This window comes from Podarcis liolepis (assembly GCF_965112155.1).
Source record: "Podarcis liolepis genome assembly, chromosome: 2".
In the NCBI taxonomy this organism is placed as follows: Eukaryota; Metazoa; Chordata; class Lepidosauria; order Squamata; family Lacertidae; genus Podarcis; species Podarcis liolepis.
Genome location: NC_139555.1, coordinates 104514740 through 104527826, shown reverse-complemented (window position 1 = coordinate 104527826; position 13087 = coordinate 104514740). Strand labels below are relative to the sequence as shown.

Genomic DNA, 13087 nt, shown 5'->3' with positions numbered 1-13087 from the left:
TGCTCGGGAGCCACAGTAATAATTACTGTCATGAACGGGACAGAGTTTCCATGCCCAAAGGCAACTAAAGATGAGGCAATAAGAAGCCGCCAAACTTAGATATATGGTACATCTCATTCCCTCTTCTACCAATAGGTCATCTGGATATATCTCCAGTAGCCTCTTTTTCTTACCAAAAAGGAGTGGTTTCAAGCTGAGAGTTTTCATGACATGGATTTTGTTAGGAATCAGCTCCACCTTCTGTTTATGGCCCACCTTGAAAAGAAAGTAAAATAAATTAATTTTAACTGCTATACACCAAATATAGTTAGCTCCAGTATATGGTATCATTGGAGGCCTGTGGTCAGTATCTTTACATACACAATGGCCTGCTAAATCATGACATGGCAAATTCTGAAATACAAAACATCACAAAGCTCATCTACATGGTTCAAAACTATATGGCATCAGCTACTAGCAAATACAGGATACAGTTCTAGGCTCAGTGTGGAAGCAGCACTCATCACAGAAGGTTTAGGGTTCTTCTGCATCATCACTTCTCTGCACAATAAATGCACAGTTTACTCATCCGCCGTCACAGTGTGTGCACGAGAGAATAACAATCTTGCTAGCACTCAAAATTCATTAACTGACACTCTGTTCCCTGGCATCTAACTGAAAATTCCACAAGGTGCTACAAGAGAATGGTTACTGCTGACCCACCTGCACAGTTTTGACTACGATTTTTAAAAGTATTTTTTTAAACTTTTACTTTTTAAATTACTGAAATTCTTTTGCTGTGCAAATTGAATATAGCCGCTTTATTTCTTTAAAGAATGGATATTGGCAGCAAAATTAACCTCCATTGCAACAGCATAGGGAACGTGTCCATCGATAAATTCTAGCTGTTGCTGCTGGTGGTGCTTTTTGTTTTAAAAGGCAGGCAATCCCAATCTGGACCAAGGAACAGAGAAAGTTGCAGCCTAGTGAATTTACAATAAAGTCATATTGATGTTGCTCATATTAGATCCTACTATACCACTCTAGAATTTAGTATACTGTGCTAAATTTTATTAGGCCAACCCAACATCAATACAGACCACATCAATCAGGCCAGTCTATAGTACATCACATTATGTGTCAAGATGTACCAATGTAGATCAATCCTAGCCGTCACAAATAGACAAACTCAACCCACAGTTTAAGTACTTCTCTCAATAATGCACGGTTGCTCAAATTATTTAAAGGCAAAGGCAATAAAAAGTTTTTAAAAATAAAATAACTCCATTATAAAATAAAATGCGGGGGGGGCAACTGTCCCCCTCGCTATGCCTATTATCCCTAAATGACTTGTGCAATGATGTCCCTTGAGACTGGAGGGGGGGTAAGTAACAGCGATGGGGCGGGGGACAGAGGCGAAAACTTTCCTTTCCCTGACACAGTTAAGAGCCGCATAAAAATCAGAAACTCAGCAAGTGCAAAAAGTTTTCATATCACTGCATCAGCGTGCTGGGGAAAGCATCACCATGGAGGGGCTAGACGGCACTTAGCCCATTATGCTTCTTTTAAAGATCCACGAGGGCTTGCCACTTATCAGAACTAGCAGCCTCCGAAGAAGGAGCCGGCCCCTGTCGGGGCTGCAGCAGCAGTGGACAGGGATATTATATAAAATAATGTATATTTCCAGACCCCCCCCCCTTTGTAGGGGAACATTTTCTACAGGAACAGAGTTGACTTGACACCCCTCGGTCGATTTCCTGAAAAAATCCCCCTGCAGCCCCATTACAAACAGAAACACAACAACACCACCCTATGGGGCAACTCTAGAAAAAAGCCAAGGAGGCAAAAAGATTGTAATAATCACCATGAGACGAGGATGTTGCTGCACACCTCCAAATACGGATATATGGCAGCTGAAAGCTGGGAGGGCAAGAAATAATTTGGGGGTAATCGCCCCCCGAAACTGCTGTTTTTTGCACAGAAGCCTTGGGAGGAGGGAAGTTTTTTCTTCTCTTTTGAAGGGTCGAGGAAAGGGGGAAACTCGCCCCGACCCTTGAAACTTTAAAAACAGCCGCCAAACGGAGAACTGCCCTCTTGAATGACCCCCCCCCGAGAACAGCAGTGCTTGTTTCCATCCTCGCGCAAAAAGGAGATTTCGGGACGCTACTTGCCTTGATGCCCTCGAGGCGAGGCAGGCTGTGAGGGCGAGAGCCTCCTCCCGGGGAGGAGAAGGGCGGCGCGGGCGGGTCCTGTGCGGGGCCCGGGGGTCCCTCCTTGCCGGGCTCCGTCTCCCCGTCGTCGGAGCTGATGTGCACGAAGAGCAGCAAGCCCAGCACGTTGAGCACGTAGAGGTGCGCGAACACCATCAGCACCACGAAGTAGGGTCGGGAGCACACGGCCCTCCGCCCGAAGGAAGGCCCCGGCAGCGGGCGGCAGTCTTCGTCCGGCGTCGCCGTCGCCGCCGCCACAGCTGCCCCCGCCGCAGCAGCCATGGCTAGGCCCGGCCCGCTCCGGCCTGGGAGCTGGGCACCGTTACCACGGCAACCACCCCGCGAACAGCTGAACGGCTTCTCCGGGCGGGCTCCCCTTACGTCATCACGCACGGGGAAAGAGCGCGCGGCCGGGCCCGTTAGTTTGGCCTGGAGGTGGTGGGGGGGAGGAGAGCGGAGGGAAGGCGACCGGACGGCGCCGGCCAGGACGAAGTCCGAGAGGGTGCTGGCCCGTATAAGGGATTTTTTAAAAAGTGTTTTGGCTTCAGCAGCTCTGCCGGCCATTTTAGGTCCTGGCAACTTTGCCTCTCCTCCCCTAGCAGTGATGGGAAGCCATTTTGAGGAAGGGCACCGGCTTTCCCCCCCCCTTACGGATGAATATGAAACTGCAGCCATTTTTGATAAGGGCAGAACGTCCAGCGCTGTCCTGACGTAGTTTTTTTTGTTGACAGAGCAGTGGCTGGTTTGAAGGCTTATTTTAAGCGAAGTGAATTAGCTAGTTCTACTAATACTTTTTTTATTAAAAAACGCACATGACATTTTAACCTGAGCTTCCCCCCGCTTTTTTGAAACTCGAGTAAAGTGCTCCTAGACATGTACAGAGTGCCTTTTTCAGTCGTAATGAATCATCGTAGGTCTAGGGTGTTTTGCTAAAGAAGCTGGTAGGCTAAGGCCACCACCTGGTTCTTGAGACACACAAAGGTTTAAAAGCTCCTGCCTTTCAATTATATGTATAAAATAGAATATAGAACAGCTGCTCTCAATTTCAGTAATGAAAAGCAGTTGAACAGCATGTAAAGCCCGTGTTGAGTATGTAAAACCAACATTTGATATCATTCCCACACCTTATGCAACCAGTGCCTGGGAGCTACTGGTAGCTTTTGCATAATCCTCTACCTGTGAGATTTACTTCTTAACTTCAGGATTATGAAGTAGATTCCACAGTACACATTCAGGTTTTGTTTTAAAGAGGAAGGGCAACACCTTTGCCCAGATTATTATTTTTTTAATTATTAAAGATTTTCTTGTTTTACAGAAGTAAGTGTAATGTGTCTCATATTTTTTCCATGTAGATTATTTCCTCAAAAACATGTACATCTTGAAGGAGATCCAACTTCACAGGGTTTTTTTTTTTTTTAATGAGAGAACATGGCAGCTGGTAAAGAACTTCCCTCTCCATTCCCTTTTCCTTTTGTACCAGTGTCTTTTTTTACAGAGCACATTCCATGCCTTCAGGTTTGCTATTTTGACATGTAAGCCACTCTACGAACCTTTTTAAGTTAGTGAGCAGGCTATAAATGTTTTGAATAAATAAATGAGGAAGTTGAACACAAAACCATGTTTTGGAGAGAACAAAAAACTGGATTGAGGGACTGACTTGTTTGCATGTGAAAGGCTGAACCTATTTTAATAGGTTGCTGGAAATCGGTGGTACTGTTCAAGCAGCTCCCAGTTTATACTAAAACTCTAAATGTTTCTCTTCCTCTTTCCCCTTTCTCACTGTATAATGGGAAATGCTGCATCAGCAAGGGAGGGAGGAAAAAAAGACACTACGCACATTTAAAATTAGAAATTCACAATTTATTTCAAATAAACAATTTCAGGAGAGGGAAACTGCAAGGGCTCTTTCCTTTGCCCCTTCCCCTCCTAATGCCGGAAAAGTGTTGGCAGTTTCTTGAGGTTGCTTCCCCCCCACCCATACCTCAGTGAGGGACAGAGCAAAGGCAGCCATGATAATGTCGCACTCTGCATAATAATAAAAAGCTCCCATAGCAGAAGCTACTACCTGAAAACTTGGAACAGTCCAGACTTGAGTGAGCACACATAAGAACTTTCCTAGAAAAAGCTATTGAGAAATGAAATCTGGTTTTTGAAACAAAAACAAGTTTTGAATGAACTGAGACAGTGCAATAATAAGAGAACTCTCCAGTTCTTCCTGAAGAAGTCGCATGGCACACAGCTGGCATAAATTTAGGTTGTCAACAGAAAACTGGTCGCTGCTGCAGAGGAAGGAGTGCTATAGGAGAGAGCAAGTATAAAACTTGATTAGAACAGGGATAGAGAACTTTTGGCCATCCAGAAGCTATTGGACTCCCAACTCCCATCAGTCTCAGCCAGCACAGCCAATGGTCAGGGATGGTGTGAGCAGCAACATCTGCAAGGCCAAATGTTTCTCATCTCTGGATTAGAGGATCTCTCTTCTACTAAACAGCCTCTTTTGGTGTATGTATGCAAGCTTTTGAATTACAGAGACTTCTGTTTGCCAGGAGATGTGGTGTAACTTGAGAGCTCGGTTTGTTCAGTATCAGAAGTTGTGCAAAGACAGTTTTGTATCTCTTTTATATAGAAAACTGTGGCAGGTAATACTAAATGTAAGCGAAAACCAAAACAAAGTCAGCATTGAAGGTGAATCAAGCCAAGTTTTAAAAAGTAAGAGTAATAGGATGACAACAGCTGCCAGGCTGGCTGAGAGTCAAGCCTTACAGAAAGAGACAAAGAGCTCCCAGTTTAGGATGTTCGCCTGGTATGAGGGAAATGCACCTATACTCTGAGCTCAGATGCCGCTAATTCTTAATTGCTGTCTTGCTATTGCTACCAGCTTGTTGCAGAACGGCAAGGATTTTCTGAGGCAACAAACCGTGTTGAGTTCTGCTTCAAAACCATTAGCTTCTTTTTCCAGAGTGAAGAGGATACTTTCCTATAGCACAGCCTATTCTTATCAGTGGCAAAACCTCTCTGGCAAAGTCTGAACATGATGGAATTCTAATACAGGGAAGCCTGTATCGGGGGAAGAATAAAAATGCTGATCTGTCAACTGTCTGCGACTTAAAAGTGTTAGTTTATACATACATGAATGCTACCTGCTCTAAACTGGGAGGCAGCTATTAATATGTGATGCAATACTGGCTTAATATAGCACATCTAAAAGCACTGTACGGGGTTGGTGCCAGCCATGTGGAGGCTACAAGTTTAGAAAACATGACTTTTTAACATTGAAAGTTGTCAATGTGCTACCATCAAGTTGACCAGCTACAACTGGATGTCAGATGTAAGTGCAAACCACACATCACTTCCCTTTTGCACTGGACAGTTCTGAGCTACAGAAAACATGTGTGACTTAACTTCTCTGATTCAATGAGACCGACCGGCTCAGTCTGAATGCAAAGTTTAAAGATAAAAAGATCCTCGTGTCCTTCAAAGGCTGAACACTGTGTTAAGCTAGCAAGGAGATCAGGTCAGCATTTCACAGGAATAAGTCGTAAACCATACCTTCCCACAGCTCTTCTGGCCACAAGGCTTATCTTTATCCAACTGCAGCTGGGTTAATGAAATAATCCCGTGCTAGCACTTTACGCACCACACCTCATCAAAACAATAACAAAATGAAGGCTAACATACTGTGCAATTAAAATCACACACACGCTGAACTTCTTGCACTTTGCTAAAAGGTTTTCGTCTGTTTCTATATATCAAGGCCCAGAGTGGACTTCATGCAGAGAAATGGAAAACATCTACAGCCAAGAGAACACAATCACATGATCTCCGCTTACAGCAGGTAAGACATGGGTTAAAAGGAGCAAGCCTGATGAAGTCATCGTGCCGCATCAGCTACAAGAGACCTATAAAATGGCCAATGGAAGAGAAAAGGTGAACAGAGCAGGAAATGGGGGGGGGGGGGAGAGAGAAGAGTTTCTCTTCACGGTACTTTTTCTTAGCCTAGTACACCCCCCCAAGGTCCTGCTTGCGCAATCTGTGGTTAACTGGCAATGGGGTAGGAAGAGAGTAATATTAAAAAGGTCCTGGGTCATTTACTAAGGAAGCAAGCAGGTAGTGGGTATAATCATTTTCCTTGGAGTGCTTGAGGTAGTATTAGCAGCACGTGAAGGGCGAAAGGGTGGCATGGCTGATTGCCTCCCCAAGAGTTAGGTCAACATCCAGAAATGCTAATAAAATAGCTCCCGCTGAAAGGCCAGAAAGGTAGGTGCATGAAGCACAGAATAATGATCCTAGCTTGCCAGTCCTCCCTTGTCCAAACCAAAAAGATCATCAATGTACAAACAAAAGTTCAGTGCAACATTTATTTTTTTTTGTAAACAGGTAGCAAGGTTTTCTTATTTCAAATCGAATCAGAGTAACTTCAGGAGAGGGCCAGCTGTTCCGTCTTCTTTTCTAGGTGGATAATCAACTTAAGCAAGCATGTTGACCATGCACTGTACATACCCTACGCTGCAGTTTTTTTTACTGTTTCGAAGCTGGCCTCCCACATAAATGGAGGGGGGGAAATTGACCTTTTACACATTCAAGTGTTCAGAGTCCCCCTAATAATAAGAAGCCACCTGTGAACAAAGGTTTGTATCTGACCAAGTTCTACTGAAATTAATGGGACTAAATCAGGCCCATCAATTTGAACGGTCAACTTCAAGCAGGACTAGTGGTGGATACAACTCCTTAATATTCATTAAGCTTCATTCTCACCAGTTTTGCTGGCTGTTTTTCAGCTAGCTGTAGTTTCTAGGACAGTGGTGTAAGTTTACCATTGGCACATGTTTCTCAGGACTTGTCTTAGGCTGCCAATATATTTTTTTACCCCACCCCCCTCCACCCCACCCCCTTACCAAGCATCATGTTAAGTGTAACAGCTTTCCCTCGATACACAGTGAGGAAGTCTGGTCTTGTCAGGGCAAGACGGGGCCAGACTTGACGTATCACCTTACAGCCGTGTCAAGGATCAGGTTGTGTATGACTGGACTGCACAGATACGCAAGGCATGGATGGAACGTGGCTTGTCCTTTTGCCTCCAAGCAAAGCCAGTGCCTGCTACAATGCTATCGAGAGGCAAGGTTGTGTGTTCCCATAGCCCCTCAAATGATTTTAGTTTTGGCAGATGAGATCAGTCCAGAGAAACAAAGCGACTAATCCACGCAGGAGACAACCTAAAGCTGATGGGACAGCAGGACCACGACTGTTTCCCATGCTGGCCTGAACTTTGCCTGACTGCCCCTGCATAGCCAGGGAAGAATGGGAGAGCTACTCAACCATACGCTGACCTCTGGCCGCTGCTGTTGTCTCCTAGGCTAGCACGGTTCACCTCATGTAGTCACAGGGCAAGCAGCAGAGCACACATAAGAGGTGCCAAACAGACAGCTGGACTATTTCATAGCTTTCAGCGCAAAAGAGGATTTGGAGGGAAAAGAAGAAAAGCAGCCATTTAGTTTACAAGCAGCTTATTAAAAAGGAAACACTCCAATTCCAATTTATTTTTTAAAAAGGGTTGTGTGTTATTCTAGGGTTTGTTTTGTATAATTGTACAACCGTTTGAAAATTACATATGCTTGTAATGATCTAACACTATTAACAGCCATTCGGGGGGAGGAAGAAGAAGAAGAAGAAGAAAAATAAAATAAAAGAATTCCTTCCCAGAATAATCCAAGAGACGGGGAGGAAAACGTCCCAGAAAAAAAGGTGCCAAATCTGAACTCCAGCCTCTAGCCTGGCAAAAAAGAAAAGCTGAAAGAGAAGAGAAAACAGAAGACTAAGCTGTGGTGCTAGCTCGTGTCTGGCTTGCAAGGGGAGGCAGCAGTGTTGTCCTCAGCCCTTCTCTGTGGTGGGGGCGGGGGCCAGCTTCTCGTGTTGCTTCTGCTGCTGCTCTCACCGCCACCTCGCTCTTTGCGCTCACCCCTGCGCCCTGACATCTCCTGCTACTTTATGTGTCGTGGAAGTCTTTCAGCAGGGTCCTTCTCCTCTGCTCGGCTATGTGCATCTGATTTTCCAAGTCCTGGGTGGGGAGAGAAAGAGGGCGTAAAATCAGGTTTGTTTCTAGTTTGTGGTGGCAGGGAAACGGACCCACAGACTTGAATGATCAGCAGAAAGGAGGGAAGGAACACCAGCCATCCCTTTTGGTCCCAGTCTCCTCACAGAAACGAGCCCTCTTCAGGTATTCAAGTCTAGATCAGGAATAGTGTGGTAGTTTGATAGATAAGCAAAAGTCAGGAGTCAGGGGGGCATATCCAGGATGAACACCTGAATAGGGCTAAGGTTGTGAGAAAAATGTGTGTGGTTTAGAATAGGAACTCAAAACTTCCTGGTCCCAGTGCCTCGCTCCATTAATTACATCAAGTAGTTAAGAAAATAACACCTAACTGGTGGTTCTTATAGAAGCCAAAAATTAGTATCACATGCGCCAGCTTGGATCTAGAATTCCAACAACTGGAACTCCGCCAAGAAGATACAGAAGGAGTCTGCCTACTGAACAGCTGGTCTAGATAGTTGGGGGAGCCCCCCAGTGCACTTGGGAAGGTAGTGGGGGGGGGGACTGGTGAAAACTGCCTCCCCTCTTTTTCCTCAGAACGGAAGTTGCACTGGATCTCAGTCTCTAAACAGAAAGTGGCCTCGCATTCATGGAAGGAGCACTCTAGGTCATGGGTAGGCAAACTAAGGCCCGGGGGCCGGATCCGGCCCAACCGCCTTCTCAATCCGGCCCGCAGACAGTCCGGGAATCAGCGTGTTTTTACATGAGTGGAATGTGTCCTTTTATTTAAAATGCATCTCTGGGTTATTTGTGGGGCATAGGAATTTGTTCATTCCCCCCAAAAAATATATAGTCCAGCCCCCCACAAGGTCTGAGGGACAGTGGACTGGCCCCCTGCTGAAAAAGTTTGCTGACCCCTGCTCTAGGTTGTGCCTATCTCAGTTGCAGAGATCGATCCAAAAATATGTGGCCATTTTCCGCTAACTGTACAGAACCTCCAGGTGGCAAGAAAAATGACGTCAAGGGATCTGGAGTGCCATCTCCTCCAGTCCAATGCCAATTCCTCTACTTGCTTATAGGATTTCTTTAAGCCCTTCTGTGCACGTAATGAGCTCCTGGGATGAGAAGATGAGGTGGCAGGCGGTTGAACAAGGCTTGTTTACTCACCCCTCTGTCATAACTATCTGCTCTCTCCACCTTCCATGAGAGGTTTTCTATTTCCGCTTCCAGCTGAGCCTGTTGGTATTCAAACTGAAAACATGAAACAGATTGTTGAGGAAAAGAGATACAGGAAGAGCAGCTTCTCACCATCCTCATTCTACCCTACATCTGCTGTTACCATTCACGCCAGAAGGCGCTTCTGAAAAGCATGAAATGCAACAAGCAAAAACCGAAGCACGTTCAATAGATGCAAAGTCACAACTACACAGTATTTCGCACTTTCTGATGTGCAGCAGTACAAGAGCACCAGAAAGCTTATGGATTCAAAGCTGGGCAAGTGTCCAGTTCAGAGCTTCCTATGTATAATCTGAGGGATATTAATCAATGGTTACATAGATGACAGAATCCAGGAACAACAACAACAATTTATTTATGCCCCGCCCATTTGGCTGGGTTTCCCCAGCCACTCTGTGCGGCTTCCAACAAAAGATTAAAAATACATTAAAATATCAGTCATTAAAAACTTCCCTAAACAGGGCTGCCTTCACATGTCTTCTAAACATCAGATAGTAGTTTATTTCTTTGACACCTGATGGGAAGGCATTCCGCAGGGTGGCTGCCACTACTGAGAAGGCCCTCTGCCTGGTTCCCTGAAACCTCACATCTCGCAGTGAGTGAACTGTCAAAAGGCCCTCAGAGCTGGACCTCAGTGTCCGGGCAGAACACTCCTTCAGGTATACTGGGCCGAGGCCATTTAGGGCTTTAAAGGTCAGCACCAACACTTTGAACTGTGCTCGGAAACGCACTGGGAGCCAGTGTAGGTCTTTCAAGATCGGTGTTATATGGCCCCGGCGGCCACTCCCATTCACCAGTCTAGCTGCCGCATTCTGGATTAGTTGTAGTTTCCGGGTCACCTTCAAAGGTAGCCCCACACAGAGGGTGTAAGACTTTTGTAAGTTAAGACTGCAATGATGTAAGAACCAATCAAGCGCTGAAGGCTGTTCAAAATGAGGACGGCTCTTATTCGACAGCTACATAAGATGTGCTAGTAATTTAAGGTTTCCTATAGGGCTGTGGCAGCGGTGCTTTGATGGAGCTGCGGAGTGGCAGCTACTGGGGCTGCCACTGCCACCAACCTGGAGCTCCCCTGACCTTGCTGCCACCTTTCCCCATCCCCATTCTGAAGTGGCACAGCATCTCCACCAGCACAGAACACCCTGCCCCCTTTAGAAGTCTCCGTTGCTTTTCCAAATTGGTAAAATTGGGAAGATTAACAAACAAAGCTTAAATAGCACATTGACTCATCTTTTACTTGCCGAATGCGGTTTGTTTTGCATCCCCCTCCTTACAAAACAAAAGCAAAGCAGCTGACAGAAGCAGCTATGCAACTCTGAAGAGGAGGAGAATACAAAACTAGGAAGCTTAAACAGTGACTAGGAAGAATATGAATTAGCGAGTCATCTCTGTAAACAAAAATAACCATAGAAAGCGGGTTTGATCTATATAGTTTTAAAACTGTATATCCCACCACTGCTGTCAAAAGCATACGGTAGCTAACAACTCACTAAGTAATTAAGCATAAACTACTTAATCTATTACATTCTGTACTGTTCTTCCTCTGTAGAACTCAACAGTGGTTTACATGTGGTACCCAGGTGGTCTTCCATGCCAGCCCTGCAGTCAGAACGTGCTGAGCTACTGCAGTTGCAGTTCCCATAACGTGACTCTGGACTGTTTCCAGCTATCGGCAGGAGGCCTGACATTTCCCAGCTCAGTCCTGCAAGAAATTTAGGTGACCATTAAACACAGAGCCACAGGTCTTACCAGTTTCTTTCTGGGGCCAGACTCCATGTAGTAGGCATATGGATATGTGTACTGCAGCGTGTAACGACACTACAATGAAAAGAGAATGAAAGGCAGATTTTTTTTTAATGTCGTGTGCCTGCACAAAAGTTGTCCGTGTGTCTTCCAAATGTCGGAGACGCCCGTTTGTCAGTTCTGTGGAGACTGTGCCCACCTTCAGCAGCTAAACCCGCCCAATGTGCGATATACAGTGCCATCATGCAACACGGCGAACAGACAGTAGTAATAGTAGTAGTAGTAGTAGTAGTAGTAGTAGTAGTAGTAATAATAATAATAATAATAATATATTTATACCCCGCCCATCTGGCTGGGTTTCCCGAGCCACTCTGGGCGGTTTCCAACAGAATATTAAAATACAACAGTCTATTATACATTAAAAGGGACGCGGGTGGCGCTGTGGGTAAAAGCCTCAGCGCCTAGGACTTGCCGATCGAAAGGTCGGCGGTTCGAATCCCCGCAGCGGGGTGTGCTCCCGTCGCTCGGTCCCAGCGCCTGCCAACCTAGCAGTTCGAAAGCACCCCCGGGTGCAAGTAGATAAATAGGGACCGCTTACTAGCGGGAAGGTAAATGGCGTTCCGTGTGCTGTGCTGGCTCGCCAGATGCAGCTTGTCACACTGGCCATGTGACCCGGAAGTGTCTGCGGACAGCACTGGCTCCCGGCCTCTAGAGTGAGATGAGCGCACAACCCTAGAGTCTGTCAAGACTGGCCCGTACGGGCAGGGGTACCTTTACCTTTATTATACATTAAAAGCTTCCCTAAACAGGGCTGTTTCAGATGTCTTCTAAAAGTTTGGTAGTTGTTTTTCTCTTTGACATCTGGTGGGAGGGCATTCCACAGGGTGGGAGCCACTACCGAGAAGGCCCTCTGCCTGGTTCCCTGTAACTTGGGTTCTCGCAGTGAGGGAACCACCCAAAGGCCCTCAGGGCTGGATCTCAGTGTCCCGGCAGAACGATGGGGGTGGAGACGCTCCTTCAGGTATACTGGGCCGAGGCCGTTTGGGGCTTTAAAGGTCAGCACCAACACTTTGAAATAAAATACACTCTATACACAAAATGAACGGCATGCCAGAGTGGAGCTTCCCAAGGGATGCAGTAGCCACAGAGCTTCAGCAGGCTGTGTGAAAAAAGGGAAAGGTCCAGAATACGCTCCCCCACCCTAACCTCCCCACCAAGCAGCTCCAAGTGGTGTTAAGCAGGGTAAAAACAACCCACCCCCTGATCTATAATCCAGCAAAGATCAACCGAGAGTGCTAAGACAATCTGGCACCTTCCTTGGCAATAGCTTGCAGTTGATGCCAGGCACCTGATTACTATTTAAGCCCTCACAATCAACACAGTTTAAGACCGGCAGGTTCCATTGCCCACCCTCCCCACCCCAAATCTCACCCCATCGTCTTTCTGCACACAGTAGAAAGCATCTTACAATTAACAGCTAGGCACACCCACCTTAGCTAGCAGCTTTGCTGCATTCTGTAGATACTGCCAGTCTATCCACGTTCCCAAGTTGTTCATCACCCTTTCTTGTATCTTCTCTTGAATTCGCTGGTATGTCTGTGCCTCCAGCTGTAAGCTCTTGTTGTGGTTTTCCCACTGTGAAAATGGTGTAAGGTGTAAGACGATGAAGGAGAAGAAAGCGGAGGAAAAGACAGGCTGGGAAACAGCAGGCCACAGCAACGCATTGGAAAAGACCGCACAGAAGCACCTTAGAATGCAAAGCCCCTCCTTCGGAAAAGGCAAGATGTACCAGAAAGCAAACATATCCTTGCTGCTTTCTAAAAAAATATTACCACATTATCTTTCGGTAAGTGACTCCAGAAGAGCCAAGACAATTCCATTCACATTAGCA

General features: G+C 46.1%; 2 protein-coding genes and 1 long non-coding RNA gene across 8 annotated transcripts in view; 1 reads left to right on the top strand and 2 right to left on the bottom strand.

The window, feature by feature from the left end:
• The window catches only part of P4HTM (prolyl 4-hydroxylase, transmembrane), a 31134-nt gene extending 27756 nt beyond the window's left edge, over positions 1-3378 (bottom strand). For both annotated transcript variants that reach the window (XR_014523038.1, XM_083492202.1), the window contains exons 1-2: positions 2151-3378; positions 174-255 (exon numbers count right to left, since the gene is read on the bottom strand). Coding sequence is in view for 1 of the 2 variants with exons in the window: in XM_083492202.1 (XP_083348328.1) it covers positions 174-255; positions 2151-2864 (796 nt within the window). In the remaining variant the exon portion in view is untranslated. The remainder of the gene's footprint in view (positions 1-173; positions 256-2150) is intronic.
• A 649-nt stretch (positions 3379-4027) lies between these two features.
• The window catches only part of ARIH2 (ariadne RBR E3 ubiquitin protein ligase 2), a 36559-nt gene continuing 27499 nt past the window's right edge, over positions 4028-13087 (bottom strand). For all 5 annotated transcript variants that reach the window (XM_083492751.1, XM_083492752.1, XM_083492755.1 and 2 more), the window contains exons 12-15: positions 12688-12831; positions 11203-11271; positions 9385-9468; positions 4028-8244 (exon numbers count right to left, since the gene is read on the bottom strand). In XM_083492751.1, coding sequence (XP_083348877.1) covers positions 8173-8244; positions 9385-9468; positions 11203-11271; positions 12688-12831 — 369 coding nt within the window. In that variant the 3' untranslated portion in view covers positions 4028-8172. The remainder of the gene's footprint in view (positions 8245-9384; positions 9469-11202; positions 11272-12687; positions 12832-13087) is intronic.
• Positions 9475-11295, top strand: LOC310702265. Its single transcript, XR_014523417.1, has 2 exons — positions 9475-9711; positions 11003-11295. It is a non-coding gene; the product is annotated as an uncharacterized lncRNA (long non-coding RNA).